The sequence below is a fragment of the Manis javanica genome, chromosome 3 (genome assembly GCF_040802235.1).
Source record: "Manis javanica isolate MJ-LG chromosome 3, MJ_LKY, whole genome shotgun sequence".
NCBI classification, from domain to species: domain Eukaryota; kingdom Metazoa; phylum Chordata; class Mammalia; order Pholidota; family Manidae; genus Manis; species Manis javanica.
Window position 1 is genome coordinate 25,905,243 of NC_133158.1, and position 22,998 is coordinate 25,928,240.

Sequence of the window (22,998 nt, forward strand, 5' to 3'; positions counted from 1 at the left end):
GAGGCAGGAAGAGGGAAAGCAGGTAAGATTGAGGTTAGTTTTTCCAATCAGATCAAAGGGTTGCTGGGACAGGAGATTCTAGGCAATAATAATAACACAGCACCCACTTTTGGTGGGAACCACATTGAACAGAGAGGCGAGGCAAGAGGAATTGGTCATAGATGGCAGCGCAAAGGAAGGGAAGAGGAGAATCGGTTATTTCAGAGTCAATGGTGACATTTGGAAATGCTTTTTCACTGTAGTTGAAGGATAAACACCAACTACATCTATAGGAGACTTCTTAGGAAGTAGAGACAGCTTTCATAAGACCATAAATTGTAGGTTTCCTGGTGAAAAGAAGGAGAAAATTAGCCTTCTAGAGGTTTCTGCCCCTGAGCATATAAGGAAACTGAAGTCAGTGTACACAAGTGGAAGTGATATTGCAAAACAAGGTTAACAGTAACTTAGAGCAACAGTGAATGTCCCCAAATAGATACTCATTCAGATAGCAAGGGCAGTGAGGGCACTGGGGGGAAAGAGACCACTTCACGCCAACAAGCTTAAACAGAGGAGGCAAGGCTGAAGTTCTGTCTTAAAGAATGGAAAGGATCTGGCCACGAAGCCGGGATTGAGAAGAGCATTTTCCCTTAGGCTCCATAGGGCCAGAGCAGTGGGAAGGCCTGGACGTTCTCAAGAGCAGACCAGCTGTTGGGTCTCACCTGCCCTGTGGTTCCTGGAGGGCTATGTAGGACCTAGCCCTGTGCAGGCAACCTGGGTGCTGCATTTTAGGAGAACACATTTGGGTTCCACCAGGTCAGCATTTCCAAAGCAGGTTCCAAGTTGATAAATCATAGGTGAAAAGGGGTCTGTCCCCAGGTTAAACTGCCGTGGGAAAAGCTGGGTTAAACAAATTGAAAAGTTTTTTGTGGAGGGCTTTTTTGGAGACTTTAACAAGCTGGTGTGGGTCAGGAATCTCTGAAATAGGGGAGCAGTGTATTTATGGGTCCCAAACTTGCCCACAGTTTTTTTTAAAAAAGTATCACTTGGAATTGCTGTTGTACAGAATATAGATTGGGAAACCCTAGTGAGAAATGACTCAAGTTTTTTCTGTGCAAAGAAATAGTATGTGCAGAGAGGTTCTCTTGAGAAAATTCATTAAGTGGTGGTGTGTCACGTGCGCTTAGCGTAACTGTCGAAGGGAGCTGCTGTAGGTGGGGCCACGCAGGACCTCTGGCAGAGCTTTTGAGCAGGTGTGAAGAGCTGCGTCTGGGTCGTAGCGTAGGACACGGGAGGCACACGTGTCGCAGCTACGAAGGGAGCAGTCTTGTGGGGGCAGAGTCAGAGCGCTGTCCTGACTAGACGATGGAAGAGGTGCCTACAGCCCCCGTTGTCAGTCCTCGACCACCGGAGAAGAATGCGGCCAGCTAAAACTGAGTCATGCAGAGACCTAGCTCTCAGGGTGCAAATACACTTCACTTTGTTGATACGCTGTGCTTGAAGTGACAAGACAGCTCGCGTCAGCTCTGGCATTTGGAAATGCATGAGACGGGGAATGTCGGCCCCTTGCTCTGGGAGGAGTCTGTTGGGAAGGAGATGCAGCGGAAACAAACACGCGGAGGGGAGGTGCTCAGTGTTTCAGAGAGACAGTGTTGTCTTCTGTGGGCTGGATTAGTTCTGTGTTTCTGGCCCCTTTCATCCCACCTTTATCTCTTCTTTCACTTGTATTAGTTGGTGGAAAGACTAAAATTAGATAATTAATTACTATTTATAATAACATTAGCTGGTGGGGAGCTGAAGTAACTATAACAAATAGTTATTTAAAGGGAATAAAAGAAGAGAAACATGGAGCATATGGGGGAAGACAGGGTAGCTGTGGACAGACAGGGAAGGAACGTCGGAGAGCTGAGAGCTGGTGCAGCAGGCCCGGGCGGTACCTGGTGGTCAGGTGCCAGGAGGGCGGTCAGCAGGGCTGCAGAGCGCTGCGGGGGGGCAGGAGTGGGGCTGCGGGGCTCAGGACAGCCAGGGGAAGACCCGCTGCCCCTGCCGAGGGAGAAGCCTTTGGAGGTGGGACGGCTGCTACCGTGGAGAGGCGGGGCTGGACGCCAGGGCTCAGACGAATCAAGCAGGGTCAGCCAGAAGCCGAGACAGTTTCCTGACCAGTAGGGAATGTGTGCTGGTGAAGCAACAGAGAAAAACAGGGCAGGTGTTACAGGGGAGAGCGGATGCAGCGAAGCAAGGTCCTGTGTCGCTAACAGCAGGGACTGGGCATGTTTGAGGCCCTGGGATGTCACACAGAGCACGACTGTTTGTTGTTTTCCCTGAAACCCACCAACACAACCCCCCCGGAGTCTGTGATGCGTTCTCACCCTATGTAAGAGCCTACATGAGTGAAGTGTAGAAGATTAGAAAAACAGCAACTGGTGGGTTAGATATTGAGCCTGTCTGAGAAAGCTGAATGCTCTCTGTGGGTGTCGGTTTCCCTGCATATCTGATGACCAAGAAGCTCCCTTACACCAACCCACCAGATTGCCTGGCAGAATTTGCCCAGCACCTATGCCAGCCTGGCTAGGGTTGCAGAAGGTGGTTTTACCAAATGCATCCAAAGAGCTGCTTCTCCACCCTTTACCTGGTTCTGGTGTTTCTGCCAGTGTGTTGCTAGAGGCAGAGTCCTAGGCATGGGGTTTCTGTCCAAGGCAGGACTATATCATACAGGAGGTCCGGGAAGGATCTCAGCAGGTATCTCTGGCTCCATTTGGCCATGTCTCTCCCCCTGAACCACTTGTTACTGCCAGGAGAATACAATATTCTGACTGTCCAGGATGGAGCCCCACCCAGACCTCAAGGACAGACACATGGAAGGGGATGGATTCTCCAGAGGGAAATGAGAAGTTATTCCCAGAAGGGAGGCAGGGGAACAAAACTCATATCTGGAAGTCCCTTACTTTTTTTCCCCCAAGAAGTGTATCATTGTCCCAGTGAAATTAGGAGCAATTTAAGACAAGAACTGGCTGTTTCTCTTTGAATTGCAACCCTATCAATGCCTAGAGTGTAACAGAAATTCAAAAACTGCTTTTAAGCATACTGATCACAGGGTTCACCAATTAAGGTGACTTCTGTTTTTGAGTAAGTCATGTAAGAATGCTTGAAATGATTCATACCTCATTTTGAAAATCCTTATTTCGGTATGTGTTAATTTTGTTTTTGTCATATACAAATGCCACTTGATTACTGCTGCGCATGAAGTTATTTGACTGCCACGTAACTTATAATATGCCTGAAAAGCAAAGTAATGAAATGACTTAGATCTGCAAATGGTTCTCAGGTGGGTTTGGTGGGCCCTTGTTGCAAAAGGAAGCTTTTGTTTGTTTTACTGAAATGCATTTGAATGAGAATCGCCCTCTGCTCTCACGAAGTCTGCTGCTTGGCACAGTCTGTGCTTATCTGACAGTCCTGTCATTGTTCACAGGTCTGCAATAAAATCATCTTTCTAATGAGCTTCGTGGGCAACTGTGGAACATTCACCAGAGGCTACCGGGCCATGGTTCTTGATGTTGAGTTCCTCTATCATTTGTTGTATCTGCTGATCTGTGCCATGGGGCTCTTTGTCCACGAATTCTTCTACAGCCTGCTGGTGAGTTCCAAGTTCCTGGTGTTGACAGATTCTTGCATGGTGAAACTAAGGAGAGCCGCCTCTGTCCTCTCTTGTCATCACGGAGCCCTCCTTGTAATGGTGATTGGTGTGTTCCCGGTCTCACAAGGTCATAAACTTCCCCAACCCCCCAAGAGGGGCACAGTCACCCAGCATGCATATGGGACACTTTACCCTCTAGTAGTAGGTGATGCCTGTAGTCTGAATCAGGAGTTGTTTCCTCCACATGCACCTTGGTGGGGTGTTCTGTTTTGTTTTGTTTTAACTTTCTTGGACTCTGCCAGCATTTACCAAGGAGCCTGTTTTTGAGACTGTCATCTCATTACAGTTCTCATGGGATCCGTTCCCAGTGCAAACATGTAGTGACAAGACCAGGAGCTATTTTCCAAGTCCTAAGATCCGTGACAATGAGTGCGATAGATTTTTTTGGTCCAAGAGACCTTTTTAGGAGAAGTTATTTTGTTCCAGTCTGTGCCAAGTAGTGAATATCTGATAGCCTATAAAAATGAGGTGGTTAATGTCTTCCTAGTCTATAAAATGAGTTGTTTCTATTACCTTCCTCCTGAGCAGCTTTTTAAATTATCTGCTTATTCTCCTGAATATCTTATTCTCTTGTCATTAGAGGGAATGTAGAACTGCAGGGTTGTAGATAAGAAACTATTTCCTTATACCTACATCAGATGAGAAAAGGATTAAAATTGACCTATCTGCAGGCAAAACCATCCATACTGGGACTGGAAGCATTAAAATGTTTGTGAGGATAAAAAATGGTCAAAGCCTAAGTGTTGTTGATTTAAGAGTCTTAGAAAAGGCAGAGCAAGGAAAGCTCTTCCTAGAGGTGCTCTCCATGTGGTCTCTGGACTGGTTACTTAACTGCTCTGTGCCTCAGTTTCCTCGGCTATAAAGTGAGTTGAACCCTGTGTCTCCCTCACAGCCCCTTAGAGGGTTCATCTCCAACTGGGTAACGTCAGGGTCTTAGAATAGCAGCACTGCCACGCGTAAATGCTGAACGGCTGCTCGCTCTTAGGATTTCCGTCATTGCATATTCCCTGTCCCATCCAGAACGTTCCCTGTCCCATCCTGGGCCATCAGGATTAGCTCATTCCATTAGTGGTGGATGTTGGCAGGCTGCAGGAAATGGATTCTTTTCCCTCATTTGAAAACAGGTCTGGCGATACTTTGAGGTTTTAGGTAAAGAGGTCTCTGAATATACTTGTGATTGCCATTATGTGGCCTGTTTTGGTCACTCTGTATCAGACATCTTTAGAGCCCTGTGTATATTTCTGAGCCTTTTTGTCTCATGCAGTAATGTCACTGGGTGGGGCTCCGGTTTGTGAGTCAGGGAGACCCCGGTGTGCCCATCCAACAAATTCCTGGTCTTCCTGGGTAGGGAAGCGGAGTCCAGCCGGAGGCCACCCCTGATGTGGGGTCTCCATGGGAGACAGGAGATCCCCTCCAGACAGTGCTGTTTCTCCCTGGGAGAGTTTGACTTTTCCTGCAGTTGAAATCCATTGGCTTCATTTCCTTTCCTCTTCATTCAAGCGCTCTTCTTCCACAATGCCAGCTGGTGCTAGATGTTTGGGACGTCCCAGTAAGATACGCCAGTGTTGCCCCTGCCCTCACGGGCCTCACAGTCTAGAAAATTATAGTGATTGCCTTTGATTGCCTGTCCGTGTGTTGTCGTCATGCTCTCTCACACCTTGGAGGCAGGTTTCTCCACATTCCAGATGGTGACACCGAGGCTTGGTGAGGTAGGTAGGTTGCCAAAGTCCCACCATGAGTCCGCGGCAGAGACAGGGTAGCAACTCAGCTCTTGTCACCACTGAGTCTGGGTTCCTAAGCTTGGCCCTCAATGGCCTTTCATTTGAGCTTGTGATGAAGTCCTTCCTTGGGCGACACCGGTATTTCATGCTGCGGTTTTCCCTTGAGCTTTCACATCTCTGATCCATCCCAGAAAGGTGAGAGGGACTCGGAGCTTCCGGTGATGTCACCTGAGCTCAATTCACTTTAGAAAATCGTATATAGGATCAAACTGGATGGCTGGGTGCCTCTCCTGTGTGCTGCTGAGGGCTTGTCTAAGCCGCCTGGGCCTTGACTTGTCTGTGGCCTCCTTTTGGTTCCCAGGCAGTATTTAACGTGTCTGTTGAGAACCACGGACAAAATACAGAACCATTCAAATTATTGCACAAATAAGTAAAGCCTGTGACAGAGGGAAATTGGAGAGAGGCCTCCAGCAGGGAAGACCCACATCTCAGTGGGCTGTGACAGCTCCTCGCCAGCAGGCCAGAAAGAGGGACAGTGTGAAACCACTGTGTAATTGAAGGGGCCCTCAAGACCGGCTGACCCTGGTGGTCTTGAGCCTGCCTTCAACTTGTGTCCTTAGAAAAATATTAACAGCCCGAGATGGAAGTGTGCAAAGTTCATAGACGGGTACCAAAGAGAGAAATCCAGATGGTCAGGAAACATGGAAGAAATGTTGATCCTTAATGCGAAGCAAAGACATGCTGATTAAAACAACAGCCTGATCCCGTGTCATACCTGTCACATTAGGAAAGGGTCACAAGCATGCTCATGCCCAGTCCTAGTGACAGTGGCCAAAATGGGCATTAGCGTCTAACAGTGGTGAATCTAAATTGGTACAGCCTTCCTGGAAGGCTATGGGCAACGAGTTTCTACTAAAACATTTGACTCAACAATTCCTTTTCTGGAAATTATGCCAAAAAGAAATACCTGGACAAGTACATATAAAGCCAGCTACAGAAGTGATCATCACAGCATTATTTTTAATGGCATATGATTGAAAACAGCTGGACTATGTAACAAAAAGAAATGTATTGGTTAAGTAAACTGGTTTTTCCTTTCAGTGAAATACCAGGTGATCACTTTTGACATGAAAATATTCATGATTGCTTGGTGAGAAAGGCTGACAATATGCCAGTACAATAATAGTATGCTATTTTTGTAAAAGTATGTGTGTATATATTACATTTTTTGAAATGTAGAAAGGCCAGGAGGAGATAACTTATTGAGTAGAGGGTTTTAGATGGTGGGTTTTTTGTGGGTTTTGTGTTTCTCTGTGCTTTTTTGTGTTTGCAAAGTTTTCTCCATGGAACATGTGCAGTTTTCTAATTAGAACAAACTTTTCCTTTATGAGGCAATGAGCATCCATTGCTTTACAAACCAAAAATTACAGATGAGTGAAATGGAGAGGAAAAAAAAGCACCTGTCATTCAATGACTTGAGGGCTGTATAATCTCCATGCTTCTCACCCACAGAAAACAAGCGTCATTTCTTTGTCATCCAAACCGCCCTGGCTTGATGCCCCACAGGAGGCTGCTGGGAAATATCTGACCAACATTAACAGCAACATTAGTCTTTTTTCCTCTTATACTGACTACCTGCCTCTACTGTGCTTCCATTTAAGTATCCCCCTTTCACCCGGTGCCCTTCACACTGCTCTCAGGGCACAGATTGGTGTTCTGGAGGGATAAAAGTTAACTGACCAGAAAAATAAAATTCTAAATTGGAAGGTACATGGAGATCAGCTAGTTGAGTCCACTGATTTTACAGATGAGGAAACTGAGGTCCAGAGAGATTACATGGCTCCATCTGCATCTTGCAACAAATTAGAAGCAGAGTCAGGATTCAAACCCTTGTCCCCCAGCGCACTGCCCTGTGCACGGGCATTTCCTGGACCATGGTAGAGGTGGGACCCTCAGGAGAGGACATGATGTCAGCACAGAGGTCAGATGAGATCCAGCCCCTGTGCCAGAATCACCCGCTGGATCTCCCTTCCTGTTGCTCTCTGCCGTTCCTCTGGTCCAGACATCTGAGTGTAGTTCTTAGAAAGCCAGCCATCAGTCCCCCAAACCTGTGAGTTCCTAGAGGGATCCTCCATTTCTCATGAAGTCAGCTTCTTGCCAAGAGCACCATCTCTTTGCAGAGGGCAAGCCTAGCTTATGAACACATGGGAGACTGGTGGGGGGGTCTCTGTCCTCACTGAGGGGAAAGCAGGAGTTCAGGCTTCCTGGTGTGCCACTGTCCCCAGTGTCCCTGCCATATACAACCTGTGTGAGCTTGGCCCAGACTCTTCATCAGGAAATTAATGATAATTACCACGTATTTTTGCTTACTCAGTACACATATATGGCCATATGCTAAGTATTATATACACATCATCTGTTATTCTTCATAATAACTCTCCATCCTCCAGGCTACAGAGGAGGAAACTGAGGCTCAGAGAGGAAGGGGAAAGTACCTAGGCCACCAGGAAAGTCCTGATGGCAGCAAGCAGAGTGGTGGAGCTAAGATGAACCCCTAACTCCTGGGTCCTCGTGGCCTGTGCCGGCTGTTGTACGTCCACCTTCTGCATGAGGCTTTAAGCTCCACGAGCACAAGGCCAGGACTTGTCCAGCCCTATATCCAGAGTAGCTAGCCCTTACTGGAACTCCATAAACACTCCCTAAATAAATGCCTGCCAGGACCCTCAGCGCTTTCCTCTCCCTTGCTTTCTGCAACTCCCTGGCACATCTCTGTATCTTCTCTATTTCCAAGTCCTCTAAACTTATATAGGCTACCCAAATTGCTGTTGTTCCCTGCCTTTTCTGTTTATTTTTACCATCTCGGTTCTCAACCCTACTCACTTAAATGTTAAGACAATATAGGGCTTTCGAGGTTTCAGAGGGGTGAATTCTCTATACATGAAGTTTTCATTATGGGACATTGATGTACATCTAATGTAGAGGCTTTTTGTCTTCTTTGTTTTTAAAGCTTTTTGATTTAGTGTACAGAGAAGAGACTCTGCTTAATGTCATTAAAAGTGTCACTCGCAATGGACGGTCCATCATCTTGACAGCAGTTCTGGCTTTGATCCTGGTTTACCTGTTCTCAATAGTGGGCTATCTCTTCTTCAAGGATGACTTTATCTTGGAAGTAGATAGGTTGCCCAATGAAACAGCTCTCCCAGGTGGGTTTGGACCTTCTGATCTTGTTTAATATTAAATGAGTATTTCCTGATCACAACTGAACTAAAGAAAACAATGACTTGAGCAGTGTAGGTATCTCCTAATACCCAGAGTATGAATTTTGAATGCAGAGCTAAATGTTTACTTTATTCAGAGGCTGGTATAGCATATCAAATGCTAAGTGACAGTGTCCAGATCCTACATTTTAGTTAATTTACCAAAGTCGTATCTTAAACTAGCACACCTTTTTCATAAAATAATGTGACCATATATACTGTATTGCTTGGCTTGGTAAATCTACTTCTAGGAATTTATCCTTAAAAGAAAAATCTGGTATGCATGTAGAAACAGGTGTATATGGAAGGATATTCATTGCAGTGTAAAACTGGAAGCAACCTAAACGTACAAGAGTATTCCATAAGGTAATGGTCCACCCTGCAGATATGGTCCATCTTTATAAAACCTTCATGGAAAACCCCACAAGATATGGTAGTAATTTGCAGAAGAACAACTACAATGGGATCCATGTATATGTGGGGTTTTTTTAATCATAAACCTCATTTATGTATTTTAAAATATGGAAACATGTACCCCCAAACTGCTATCAGTACCCACTCTGGGGTCTTTTTCACTATCTGCAGGTTCTGCAATGAACTTAATGTGATTTTTATGTATCGCAGGAACAGAAGAGATTTCCAATATTGAGAATGAATTAAAGTGATAATGTACTTGACTGATCCTTCAGAATAGGGAACACTACTACTAAGTGACAGATTACTGTTTTTTCATCAGGTGACCCTGCGTGCAAGAGATAAACTAGAATTGTTGTGACTGACTAAGGCAGGCAGCCTTTTCTCCCTCCCAAATGCTATAAAAAGCATGTAACTTCAGCTTCCACATTGACACTAAATAGCATTTACTGCCAGCCATCTCAGGGTTTTGAACTAACCTGGTTTGGACCTCGGATTTCTGTTAATTTCTGATACTTCTCATGCAGAACTGGTATGCATCTTGCTGCAGTCTGTACACTCAGTAGTATTTGTCAGCAAGTTTCAGCTGTTTGTCTTTAAAGTTGGAGAGGTGCTATTTAAGTGCGATATTTCTAGTAAGCCTACAGGAATTGACATTTCTGGCTTTTTTCCCATCCAGATCACCAAATGAAAGTGTAAATTGCATCTCTGCTTTGAATTTATATGCAGGATTCTAGGATGTTATTTATGTAAAGAATTGTTTAATCAGCCGTGAATTGGGGACTTCAAACATTTTAACTGTATGCTGCCAGATTGTTCCTCATAAATCCTCCTTGTCTTTCCCAGAAGCCAGCGAGAGTTTGGCAAGCGAGTTTCTGTACTCTGACGTGTGTCGGTTGGAGAGTGGAGAGAACTGCTCCTCTCCTGCCCCCAGAGAAGGTAAGACCTTGGATGTTAAGCCCCACGTTAGTGCCAAGCTCCTCCAGAAGCTTAGATGATGCACATGACATTGGAAGCAGATAAAGGCTGGAAGAGGGGGAGGAGATGAAGGGAAAAGAAGGCTCCGTGCAAAGAAAATACTGCTTGACTGATTCAGGCAGTATGTACTGAGTGCCCACTATTTGCCAGGGACTGTGTTATTCTCTAAGGTACAATAATATGCAGGAGGCATACAGGCAAATAGGCAAGGACTAGAGTTTGCTTAATGCTGCAAATAAGGATGGAATACAGAGGATAGGCATCCACCCTACTGTTGGAGTAAAAGTATCATGGAGGAGGTGATAGCTAAACTAAAACAGTAGAATCTTGGGTGGAGGAGGGTGGGGTAGGTATTCCAGTTGGAGGGAATATTGTGTCTAAAGGCTTGGAGGTAGAATACAGCATGTTTAGGGAGATACTGATCATGAAGAACAAGAGTAGCAAGAAATGAAGGCTGAGAGGTCAACAAAGGGCCAGATCATGAAGGGTCTTACATGTCAGGCCAAGGAGATTAAACTTCATCCAAAGGGTGATTGGAAGTTGTTAAAAGGGGAGTGATAAGATAAGAATACTGCAGCTGGAGAAAAGACGTGTGTCTTAAGGTTGGCAGCAAGGCATGGTCTCCAAAGACCAGTGAGAATGGGCAGCCTCCGATATAAAGCAGTTTATCTAAAGGACCTGCTGTAAAACATGGCTAGATTTAGCCCTCACAGTCTCCCCGGTGAGGAGCCCAGGTCCTGTGGCATTCTCCTCAGCTGAGACAAGAGATGCTCCTAACTCAGAGTATTAAGCAACTTTCCTGAGTCCGGGTGTCTATTCAGAGGTAGGACTGGACTTTAAAATCTGAGAAGGATAGGGAGCATTTTAGACGTATTAGAGGGAAAGGGATTCTGACGTGGCTGGAGAAATTAGCAGGGGTTAGTGGTGAAAACCGAATTGCCCCAGACAATTTAAGCTTTTTGAAAATATGTGACGCTTGATTCCTTAATTTGATTCTTTCTTGTTCCTGTCTGTCCCCCTGGTAAGATGACATTCAGAAAACATAATCCCGGAATCTAGGTATCTCTTCTCTCCCACGTTTGAAATCTGCTATCCCTGTGCCTCCTTGGCAGGCCTGGTTCGTGCAGAAGAGACGCAGCAAGATAAGGAGCACACGTGTGAGACACTGCTGATGTGCATCGTCACGGTGCTGAGTCACGGGCTGAGAAGCGGGGGCGGCGTCGGAGATGTGCTCAGGAAGCCGTCCAAAGAGGTAGCCGAGTCCCGGGGGGAAGGAAGAGCCCAGGGGGTGGGGGTGGGCGGTGAGAGCACAACGCCGTGGGCTTGAGTGTAAACTGAAGACACTCAGGCACGGCGGTGGTGCGTAGACGTGCAGAGCGAGCTAGTGAAGGCTTCTTCCCGCACAGTTGTCACGTTGAAGTGGTACAAGGAAACCAGCTGTGTGGGAAGAGGCAGCCTCGCGTCTCCACTCACTGCCCCTGGGTGGCTGTTGCCCTCAGGGCTGGGTCTGGCCCACCTGACCAGGGCCCCCAAACTCCTTAGAGCCCAGGAAGCTAGTCTCCTGCACGGGCCACCCAGCACTTGGGAGAGCTGAAAATTTGGGACAGAAGGTGTGAAAGGAGCTGCAGTTGTGCCTTCCCGAGCCAGATGCCCAGTTTAGGTGCCGCCAGAGCAACTGCCGGGCGTGGGAGGGCGCTGCGGAGTCCGCGTGCCGGCCGTGCGCCTGCCTGGCTGGAGCCGCAGCCGCCTTGCCCCGAGCGCGCGGGACTCACGGCGGCTGCGCCTCTCACCCAGGAGCCCCTGTTCGCCGCCAGAGTCATCTATGACCTCCTGTTCTTCTTCATGGTCATCATCATCGTCCTCAACCTCATTTTCGGGGTCATCATTGACACCTTCGCGGACCTGCGGAGTGAGAAGCAGAAGAAAGAGGAGATCTTAAAGACCACGTGCTTCATCTGCGGTGAGTGTGGCACCGGCCGCGGATGAGGCCGGGCCCTGGGAGCGCGGGGTGTGCTGCGTCTGCCCCCAGGGGGTCCCTTCTATGCCTCCGCCAGCCAGGAGGGCTCCCCCATGCCTGGGGATGTGGTGTCGCGCTTGCCAGTTCACCCTAACAAGTGAAGTTTGGGGTGGCAGAAATGTGACTGCACGTTATTTGAAATGAATGCACCGTGGGGCCTTTACCGCAGCGGGCTGCCCGAGCATCCCTTGGTCCTGTTCTAAATAATTAGACTTTTCATTCAGCTCCTGCCTGGAGTTGGCTTTACTGCATATGGTATCAGGCTTTACGTGAAAATAAGTCCTCTTGGAGAATATGGTGAAAGCGTTCAGGGCCTGGGCTCAGGAGTCGGCCCTGGGTTCTGGTTAATCTGGATATCATCAGTTAACTTCCCTGAACCTTTATTGCTTGACTTATCTGTAAAATGGGTACAATCTGTACTTCAGCACATTACTGTGGCACTTGGGAGAGCTAAATTATGGAGTACTCCCTGCACGTTGTAGGGGCTGGATGATAAGTAGTAAATTGCTACATAACAGAGGTGCAGGGTACCAAAGAAGTAATTTTCAGAAAACTACAGGGAAATACATGTAAAGGTAAACTAATCATGTAGGAATCTGGCAGTTAAGAAATCTTCTAAGGATTATTCATAATATAGTTACTAAATACATAGATTTCCTACTGGTATATAAAATAAAAAATCGAGCGCTTTCCATTTAAGATTTAAATTCTTTGCTTTTTGCCCCCTTCAAGCCATTTAAAGCTTTTTGTTTTGACATAATTCCAGACTTTCAGAAGGGTCGTAAGACTAGTACCGAGAATTTCTATATATTCTTCTCTCGATTTTCCCAAATATTAATTTACTTCCTTTGCTTTATTCATACATACATACTATTTTTCTGAACAGTTTGAGAGTGGCTGACACAATGTGCCCTCATTCCTAAATATTTCAATATTTATTTTCTGAAAACAAGAACCATCTCTTATATATATATATATATATGCAGTATAATTATCAAACTTGGGAAGTTAAGGACACAATAGCACTATGTCATCTATAGGCCCTATTCAGATCTCACCTTGTATCTCAGTCATGTCCTTTATAGCAGATGAAAGTCACAGGGCATATGTTGTATGTCACTGTGCCTGCTTAACTTCCACCACATTTTTAAAGAGTATAGGTCAGTCATCTTGTAGAATGTCCCTTGGTTTGGGTTTCTCATGATAACACTGAGGTCATGAAGTTTTTATAGGAACATCAAAGAAATGTTATATTCTCCTCAGTGCATCGTGTCAGAGGGCACATGCTGCCCGTTCATCTTACAACTGGCGGTGCTAACGCTGGTCAACCTGGTGAAGCTGGTAATTGCCAGGTTTGTTCAGTGAAGTTTTTTTCTCTCTAATTATGAACCATTTTATGGGGAGATACTTTAAGACTGTAAATATCCTGTTCCTTAAATGTTAACCTGCTGGTTATAAAAACTACATAACCTCAATGTTACCCATGGATGATTCCTGCCTGAGTCTGTTGTGATGGTTGCCAAATGATGATTTTCGTATTTTACTACTGTTTTTACATTTGTTAACTGGCTTCTTATTTTAAGAAGAGACTTCCTCTTTTCCTCATGTTTGTAGGTATATTTGCATGGGTGCATTTGTGTCAGCCCGGTTCATGTATTTCTAGTCAGTTGGGTGGATTATATTCCTTTACTGTCATTATTCATTCTGATGCCCAAATTGCCCCCAGATTTGTCTATTGAGAGGCCCTTCAAGCTGGCTTTGTGTTTTGTCATGCCACTACCACTTTTTATGTACTTCCTCACATTTTTAGTACCATGAGATATTCTAGGCTCCAGCTTACCTTGTACCTTCCCTGACCCAGCCCTGGTATAAGCCATTTTTCAGAAAAAGCTCATTCTTTTTATTGGAGAACAGCATTTAGAAGCCAAGATCTGGGGACAAGGTGTGCTCAGTACTGTTGGTGTGCCACTGCTCCTAGGGCCTGTTTGGGTGCAGATCTAGAGGGTACGTGTGTGTGTGTGTATACACTTATATAGCCACATACTTTTGTACCTGTTATATGAAGGAGGATGAATGCATACCCACATTCAACATTATACAAGTATTCCAGTCGTTCTCCTTCTCTGTATTTGTGCTCCCTTTGACAGTGAGAATTCTGGCTCTGATTATTTGCCAAACACTTACTTTTTTGCTCAAGAATATAAACAAACTCATTTCAGAACTGCTCACCCAGACCTCTGCCCAATATAACTTACCAGCTAGAGTTCAAAATGTGTTTAAGTTTTCCTGTCCTTTTTCTGTCCCCTCAAAGCCTTTCCACATTACACATTTTGGCATTTGTCTGGGAGAAGGGACCTCCAGGTGACTCTGGAGAAATGATCTGGGTGAGCAGGTAGGGTCCTAGAGGCAGGCCCCACACTCCATGGTTGCCTGCCATGCGTGCATGCATCCTGTGCCAATTTAACCCCGAACATGCCTGGAATCTAGATGCCAGCCTTCCTATTCTGACTAAGCAGCTAAGGCACTGGTAAGTGGCAGAGGTAGGATTCAAATCCAAGTCCACCTGACTCACAAACGAAGCCTGTGTTCTCCTACTGCAGTGTGAAAGTCAGTGCGTTTAGAAGCCAGCAGGATCCAGGGCTTCATAAAGATAGCAGGGAAAGCACAGCCTCCTCGGTGTGGGCAGCTCTGTTGGGGACTGGTCTGCGCTGTGGCCGCTCACTGGGGACTGGGCACTCTCTCTCTCTCCAGGCTTGGAAAGAGACAAGTTTGACAACAAGACTGTCACCTTTGAAGAGCACATCAAGGAGGAGCATAACATGTGGCACTATCTGTGCTTCATCGTCCTGGTGAAAGTGAAGGACTCCACGGAGTACACTGGGCCCGAGAGCTATGTAGCAGAAATGATCAAGGTGAGCGGGTGGCAGCGGTCCTGGGGGAAGGTCACACTGGGGCCTGCTGGCCTGGCTCCTTGGCTCAAAGCACAGTGCTGGCGCCAGTGGGGAAGCCACGTAGCAGAGGAAGACCATCGGATGTTTACTGAGCCCTCACCTGTGGGGCTCTGTGTGTCCTCTGAAGTGATCTTCAGAAGGACCAGACAGGTGGTATCATCTCATTTTAAAGGAGGAAGCACTGGGGTCACTGAGACTAGTGCACTGGGACTGGGGTTTGAACCTAGATCCAACTCCTGAGCCTGAACACCCATTTCTGTGTACTCGGCCTCTTCCTGGTAATGGATGCTTTTTCTTTTCTCCTGAAGTTACAACCTGGTATCCTTTAAAAATGAGCGCTCAGTGCAGTTCAGCGTGCGTGGCTGGTTGGTCTCTTGGGCCTCAGCCTGGCCTTTCTGAGAGACGCTTTTTCTAATCACCAGGAAGGGATCATATGATGAAGGAATGTGAGTCGCAAATTAATCTTCTTGCTGATGGGGTGCGTGACCGCTGCGTCCTGGGAAGATGGGAAGCTGCTGTGGGTTTTCAGAGCACCGTTCTCAGTCAGGACCAAACGTATGCTGTGGGCATCCCAGGCCAGCTGTCCTTTCATACCTGTGGTTTTTGAACTTCATTAAAATGTTCAGGGGCATAGGGTAAACAGAGGAGGCGTGAGCTGTGAAGCCTGGGGTGTCTTTGTGATTTGCACGAGCTCACCTTGAAGGAGAAGGACCAGTAGCTATTAAGAAAGACCACATAATTTACTGACTCCCCTCCCACTGGCCAAGGATGTGAGCACCCTGCCCAATAATGAGTTACCCTACATGAACCCTTCTGTGTGTGTTTATGCAGATGTGATTTTAAAGCTTTGTATGTAAAGAAACCCCAGGTGAAGTCTGCTCCTACAAGCATCATCATTCACACCCAGTGGGCACAGGCCAGCAGTCGTGTGGCAGTGTCCCTGCACACACACGTACCACCAGCTCCAGGCCTTACAGCTTCTGGGGTATTGTGCCATTCTCCCTTCCCAACCCTAAAGTCTAATTCCGTGCTTCTCAACCTTTAACGTACCTCTGGCTCCTCAGGAGACCTGGTTAGAGTTCAGGGACAGGAGATGGTGCATGTCCAGCAGGCTCCCAGGGACACTGAAGCTGCTGGCTTGTAAGTCATGCTTTGAGTGTTGATTGTCTAAGAGAAGAGACAAAACAGATATAGATTTAAGAAATTATCACCCAGACTGGTTATGTGAGCGCCGAGAAGTACTCCTAATCTCTGTGTAGTTGGCCCTTATGGTTTATAAATCCCTGCCACATGTGTTACTGTGTTTGATAATTTAAATTACCCAGAGTGGGGAACCAGTAAGAGAGAACTTTGGGGGTGAGGAGAAATGGATGAGGTTTCACAGCAGAGATGGCCTTTAAAGGGTTTTGAAAGGGAGAAGGTAGAGAGACAAGGGCCGTACATTAGCAGAGGAGGAGAAAAAGACCAGATCCAAAAGGAGGGCAGCACGCAGCCCGTTTGCCAGATGAAAGCCAGGCTGTGGGCTAAGTAATTTGCGCAGGAGGAGCGCAGAAGGAGTGACCCAGGATGCAAGCCCCGGTTAAAGACTAGGGATCACATGGCATAACCTCCACATGGGGACTGCCCCGCAGTGCTGGCAGCTCGGGCCAGGTGGGAGAGCAGGGTGTTATTAAGGAGATTAGGCATTCTGACGGTTGCCTGTGCGGATTTTCACTGATCAGGTTTCCAGAGTGAGGACACATTAACTTAAAAGTCCTCAGGTCCCTTGCTTTCCTCCCGTTGTTGATACAGCTAGATTAAACCGTATTCTATCAGCATTCATGCCGACACAAAGCTATCTGCATAAAGGCTTTCACTTGCATTAAATCCTTCATGCACTGAAGAGATGGCCTGTAGTTTTCAGCACGTCACACTGTTTCTTTTCTCCACTCACAGTGTTTTCTTCTCCTGGAAGTGGTTGAATGTGCCCTCTCTTCAATCTTTCCCCAGCCAGTTTTGAAGCTTTCTGTTAATCCACATTACTTTATGATCACAGAAAGCTGGCACGCTTTCAGGTTTCCATTTCGATCACGAAGACTTAGAGGAGCCTCGTGAGCAGTCGCCTGATGCGCATTAAGAGCCAGGAGTCACCCCCGGGCTGGCCCGCCAGCCGGCTAAGAGCCTGCTGTGTAGGGATGGTTTCCCCATCCCCACCTTTTTTGATTGCATGAGAACTTCTTGTCACAAATCCTAAAATCTGTAGCATCAAAGAATTTCAACTCTAAATGTCAAAAACTGCTGAGGAACCAGATGTTTCGAGGGCTCAGGGAAGTGTTGGACCCCACGGCTGAAAGGCAGTGCCTTTTGGCCAACTCTTTTCATAGGTGTCTGGTCGGAGCCACGTGAAGCCCTGCCGGGGGCTCCCGGGACAGCACTGACCACGCGGGTTCGGAAGGCTGGGGTGTTCAGCTGAATCCTTCAGTGGACGGCTGGGACCCCCTGCGAAGTGAGCGCCACAGTAGAGCAGGTTCCGTGCCCATAGCGTGGCCCCATGAGTCATTCCCCTTGGAGGCAGCCGCAGTCAGTCGTCCCCAAGGAGACAGGCATCCTTCTGGGAGGACAAGCTAGGTGACCTCGTTGAGGCACCGACTCTAGAAGCTGCAGGTGCGCCAGCATTGCAGAGGGAGGAGCCAGCAGCCGAGCAGTGTCAGGGCTGGACGGGAAAGTCGGCTGGGGGCTCATCTACCCTGCTGCCTACCTTGTGTTCCAAAAGGAGTGACCAAGACAGGGCTCTCTTGGGACCGGAGTTCCCAGGAAAACCACCTCTTACTGAGTGGCCTAGGGCTGGGGGGTGTTTAATCTTAATGGATTAAGGTCCCCAGAGACTCCTCAGGACCTGTGAGCTAACAGCTGCCATCCCAACTGAACCAAGCAGAGAAGGCCCCAAGTGGTCAGTGGAAGGTGGAGAGGCTTCACAGGCAACCTGAAAGTGCCTTGCAGACAGCAGAGTCAGGGATGGCAAATAGGTTTTCATTTCAAAAAACCACCAACTGGTTGGTAAAATCCGCCCAGGGCTCTGTATTGAGAAGGGTTCTTAGAAAGCCCAGTGGGCTTTGAGAGCATGCCACCTGACCAGCCACGGAGCAAAGGGCTGAGGAGGGAGGCTGCCGCGCCCTCTGGGACTGGCCTGCAGTCCAGGCTCTGTACGTGGGAATAGCAGGCCTGCCGTCTCGGAGGGGGGCGAAAGAAGGAACCAGTGGACACTCTGTGTCACAACTGAGAACTGAGCAACCTGATGTTCACCAGCAAATTAATTGTCATCTAACCATAATAGAAGATTGTACATTCTCTCCTCTCTCCTCTGGTCAGTCCCCTTTCTAAGATGGGAATATTCCTGGCAAAAACAGGGCCAGGCTCATGCGTACCATGAAGCCATCACTTCCTAAGAACTGGACTTAGAGGCAGACAATTCGAACTTTGAGTTTTGGCTCCTTTTTAGCCATGTAATCCTGGGCAAGTCCTGGGACTTCCGTGATCGGAGCTACTGTGAATCGGGGTTAATACCACTTCATGTATCCATTGGGTGGTGGAAATAAGGTAACTGAGGGACCCAGGGGTGGTAGGCATCTAGGGGGTAGGGGCGTGCCAGGTGAGCCGGCACAGTGCAGCTGGCCGGCAGCAGCAGGGCCACAGCACGGACAGCCAACGCAGCTCCAGGACTGGGTACGACGCCTCGGCTGTCGGCACGCTGTTGCTAAGAAAAGTCAGAATGGGCATCTTGACTCCAAGAACTAATTCCCATGGAAAACCCCTATGTCTTCCTCTCCCTTGAATTGAAACTGTTGTGTCGAGGCAGGGCAAGGATGACGTTCTGTTTCTTTCTCCACTGAATCGGCTGCAGACACTCAACTTCTCTCCTTATGTTTAGTGGTGTCCCCTACACCTGTTCACTGCGCAGGGCCCGGGGCTCCGGTGACCTGCAGAGTGACCCCTAGAGTCTGTATATTAGACGCTGTCGTGCTTATATGTGGTTTGCAGGTAGATCTGTCCCTGGACTCCCCTCACGTGATGGCAGGTAGTGTAGGAACTGGCATTACCTTGGGATGCGCAGCCCGCCTGTAGCTCTGTAAGGTACAGACCACCCAGCGCCACTGTGTATGGCGACACAGTCTCAGATCCGTTGATGGGCCCCAGACAGGGCTGAGCTTTCGGAGAAATGGGACTACGGTGACCTCAGTTAGCCCTGGCAGTTCAAGACAGGAGGAAAAACCCTCAGTTTCCTCTCCCTAGAGGAACTTGAATTCCAGTGCTACCATGTAGAGCGTTGGTGATCACCTTTGTACCTGGCAAACTTTTGTTAACCCTGAATGGCAGTTAAATTTTTATGACAATTTCCATACCACACATCCTTTGGCAAATAATTTTAGCACTGTTTGGCTTTTTGCCAGCACTGTCTGAAATGAGTCTGTGTTAGTCTGTAATGATTTGATAGGCCATGCAATCAGATGTATTTAATCTGAATAATGGTAAATTCATTGTATGTTTGCTGAAGGAATTTAAATACCTCACAGTGGGCGTGTTGTAGGCAAAAAGATCAAATATAGGATGCCCAGTACGTACTCAGCAGCCCTATTATCTGTGACACTAAAGCTCAGGAGAAAAGCCAGTCTTTAATTTGACAAGCAGACTTAAGTTATTCTTGATGCTTAAAACTCAAGCGGCACCAAGAAGGAAGGTTGGTAAATAGCCAATCGCTGAAGGCATGTATTTGCTAATGAATTACAGATTCCCCTTCCTTATCTTGGAATTCTACCTTGTTAACATTAGTTGTATTTTCAGAGATGTGTGTTTGAGTGAATTGCATATAAAAACAGGGTGGTGAGATGGAGTAATTGTTCATCCATACCTCATCAAGCCCTGAGATCTTGGGCTGCTCTGGCCCCTCCTCTTCTCCCACTCACCATTTTATTGAATACAGACCTGAATAGTGAATTCCCTGGGGAGGACTCTGGCCCACAGGCTTCCCCCGTGATAGCCCGTGTCCTGGAACAAGCAGCTGCTTCCTGAGGGGCAGGCTGTGCTGTGCCCTGCCATCAGGAGGGCACACTGAGTAAGAACTCTAATACTAGGCCATGTTTGATCGGTGTGTACTGGAATAAATACTTTGCATGCATGGTCCCATGTAATCCCCATAACAGCTTTGTAGGCAGCCATTACCATTTTACAGATGGGAACCTAAAGCCCAGGAAGGTTAGGGCAGCTTTCCAGGGTCACACTGCTGGGAAGTGCTAGAGCTGAGGTTCAAATGCAGGTCTGCTGAATCAGAACCCACACGGGAGCTGCCCTGACATGTGCACATACTCCGTGGCTCCATCTGTGCTCACAGCACAACCCTCAGTGGCAGAAACCTGTGGCCATCGTCTGGCTGTGCTTGGCTTTCCTGACTTGGACTGGCTCACCTCCCAGGTGCCCCTCCCCACCCCAGCCGTGCTGAATTAGCCTCCTCCAGAGAGGCCAGGCCTAGCAAAGGCCCCACCGCGGATAGGGAGAGGCTGGGAAAGAGGATCCCAGGTCATGCTGACTGGCTAATGCATAAATCAACAGGACAGGCGCCCTGTGCACTCTGCGTCTCGCTCTGCGGCCGCCCTGAGTGGAGTGGTTTGGGGGTTGGTCAGGTGACTGCAGTGCAGGAAGGGCACAGCAGAGCTCCTGCAAAGGGTGTATCTGAAACAGGTGTTGATTTTGACTTGCTAAAATCTGATAAACTTCCTGTCCTCTTCTGAGCTTAGAACAGGGAATGATATTTCCCTTGGTAGCTGTATTTGTGGAGAAATTGGTGGCTAAGTTAAAGAGGAAGGGCAGTTCACCAGGACCACAGCCAGACTGGGGCTTCCACACCCGGGTGACTCATCTGAATGGGTATAACTCCCTGATAATTAAACATGAGAGCGTCTGATCCATCATCCTTTAAGCCTAGTGCTGACTTTTTCTCACAGCTAGAGTGCACTTTCTCTTTCTCTGTCACACACACACACACACACACACATATGCTATTCCATGGGAGATTTTCCCATCTGTTCCATCTTATATTGGTTCACCTGACCTGTTCAAAAACTAGTCCAACGGGGATGTAAAAGCAAAGAAGCAATTTGCCAAATCAAAAGCAGTATCATCGTGGCAGGCAGTGGAATGCTCTCAGAATATAGGTGGGTGCTGCCTTTCACATAGGAGGGGAGAGGCCAGGAGCCTGAATTTCTTGAAAGTGTTTTGCTGTGAAAGCCCTTGGCAGTTTGCATCAAAAAAAAAAAAAAAAAAACCCATGTGAGAGAGAACCTTTTTGCCTGAAAACACCTCCTAAAAAAACTAACCAAAAAATACATTTTGTTAGCAAATTAAGCACTACTAAACTTGTGCTAAGATGAAACAAGAAGATTCAAAAGCAATAGGGCAACTGGCCTCAGCACTGGAGTTTATCTGTGTTTGATAAGATGACACAGGAAGCAAGCCGTCTGAAGGCAGTGTGTTAACAAGGACAGAAGATCAAAATGGGAACTGAGCACCTACATGTCACTGTCTCTGGCTGAAAGAGGAACTGGTCAAAGTCTTGCACATTTTTTGACCCAAGAGGGAGCCTGGTGCTACCAGATCTGCACTTTCCAAGGTGAAGACAGCAGCTTTCTGCCTGAGGAAACCCGGGGCACTGAGAGAAGGGGCTCGAGGACGTCACTCGGTGCCCACATGGAGCTGAGTTCCTTGTGGCTCAGCAGCAGGTCAAACGGAGGCCCTGGGTGCTGCAGGGAAGGGGTGGTGATGGGCATCAGGAGCAGAGAAGTGAGTGTAAGCACTCACACAGCCATCACAAGGGGTGACCACCGAGGCAGTGAGAAACGGGGAGCCCCCAGCAGGCAGGACAGGGAGTGCAGCGGAGGGGAGGGGAGGGGAGGGGTCAGCAGGCCTGCACCTGACTCCCACTGACCTCGCTTCCCACCCGAGTTTTCACCCCACCTGTGCTTCATTCTGAGCCAGCCTGGCAGGCCCTGTCTGCTGACAGTGACATGGAAACCCTCTGCTTCCCTGCAGATGTGCGGTAACAGGTCCAGGCTTTTGTCCTGGACTCCAGTGAGGATGCTAAGAGGAAGGGGGTGCCTCGGTAAGCTGGGACAGGCAGATTTCAGCACTGCTAGCACAGGGTCTCAGCTTCCCTGCCTAGCTGGGCGGCCACAGCCCAACCTGCAGGCGAGGACACAGCTGGTGCCGCCCTCTGATGTGACTCCCCAGTGCTTTCTGAAGTTAGCTGACTCCATGGCAGAGTTCAGGAATACCAGCAAGGGGGACGTGGAGAGGGATTTGGCAGTGGCCTCCTCATGGCTGGAACAGCGTGTCAGCAACACCAGGCTCCCCTCCCGGCTAGTCAGGCTGCGCTCGCCCCACCCTCTGCACTTGAGCTGGGGTTTGCCGCTGTGGCAGCTGCAGAGCAGTTGCTGACCTGAAGTTTCCCACCCGAGCTCCTCACACACTCTGCCCTCCTGTCCACCCCTCATCCACTGTGCACTTCACAGAGGCCTGCTTAGTATTATGGAACACTTGGCGTCGGGAGCCTCGGTTGGCACTGCCCTCCCAGCTCTGACCCTCATGGATTGCGTGCCAAGGCAGTTAGGAACAGCGGAGCAGTGCCGTCATCTACCCAAAAGGAACTTGGTGCTAGAGCAGACACGGCGTCAGGTACACCCAGTGGTCCGTGAGCCTGTGCACAGTGTGAGTCACACACAGCAGTTGTTAGAAACTGCAGAGCAAGTTCACTATCTGTGATCCTTCCCAGTGGGGAGTTAGTCCAGGGATGTATGTAGGACCTGGTGTGTCTATACGTGCTTGTATATAAGATATCTGCACTCACACGGTTTCCTCCTCAGCAGATTTGTGAACTCCAAAAATGCATTCTCCTCCCCTTTCGGGACCCACCTCCTGCCCCTCGCCCCTGTGGAAGGCAGGCCCTCCTTGCTCCTCAACTCCA

The 22,998-nt window shown here is 48.0% G+C and overlaps 1 protein-coding gene and 1 long non-coding RNA gene across 2 annotated transcripts in view; one reads left to right on the forward strand and one right to left on the reverse strand.

Annotated features, from left to right (window-relative positions):
- The window catches only part of ITPR1 (inositol 1,4,5-trisphosphate receptor type 1), a 296,128-nt gene that overhangs the window by 256,254 nt on the left and 16,876 nt on the right, over nt 1-22,998 (forward strand). The window contains exons 55-60 of the mRNA XM_073230964.1: nt 3,446-3,610; nt 8,399-8,594; nt 9,909-10,001; nt 11,153-11,292; nt 11,835-12,000; nt 14,809-14,969. Of these exons, the coding sequence (XP_073087065.1) occupies nt 3,446-3,610; nt 8,399-8,594; nt 9,909-10,001; nt 11,153-11,292; nt 11,835-12,000; nt 14,809-14,969 (921 nt within the window). The remainder of the gene's footprint in view (nt 1-3,445; nt 3,611-8,398; nt 8,595-9,908; nt 10,002-11,152; nt 11,293-11,834; nt 12,001-14,808; nt 14,970-22,998) is intronic.
- LOC108395953 (uncharacterized) overlaps nt 11,286-22,998 on the reverse strand; it is a 67,268-nt gene continuing 55,555 nt past the window's right edge. Inside the window, exons 3-4 of the long non-coding RNA XR_001852800.3 lie at nt 16,059-16,175; nt 11,286-11,942 (exon numbers count right to left, since the gene is read on the reverse strand). This is a non-coding gene — a long non-coding RNA (uncharacterized lncRNA). The remainder of the gene's footprint in view (nt 11,943-16,058; nt 16,176-22,998) is intronic.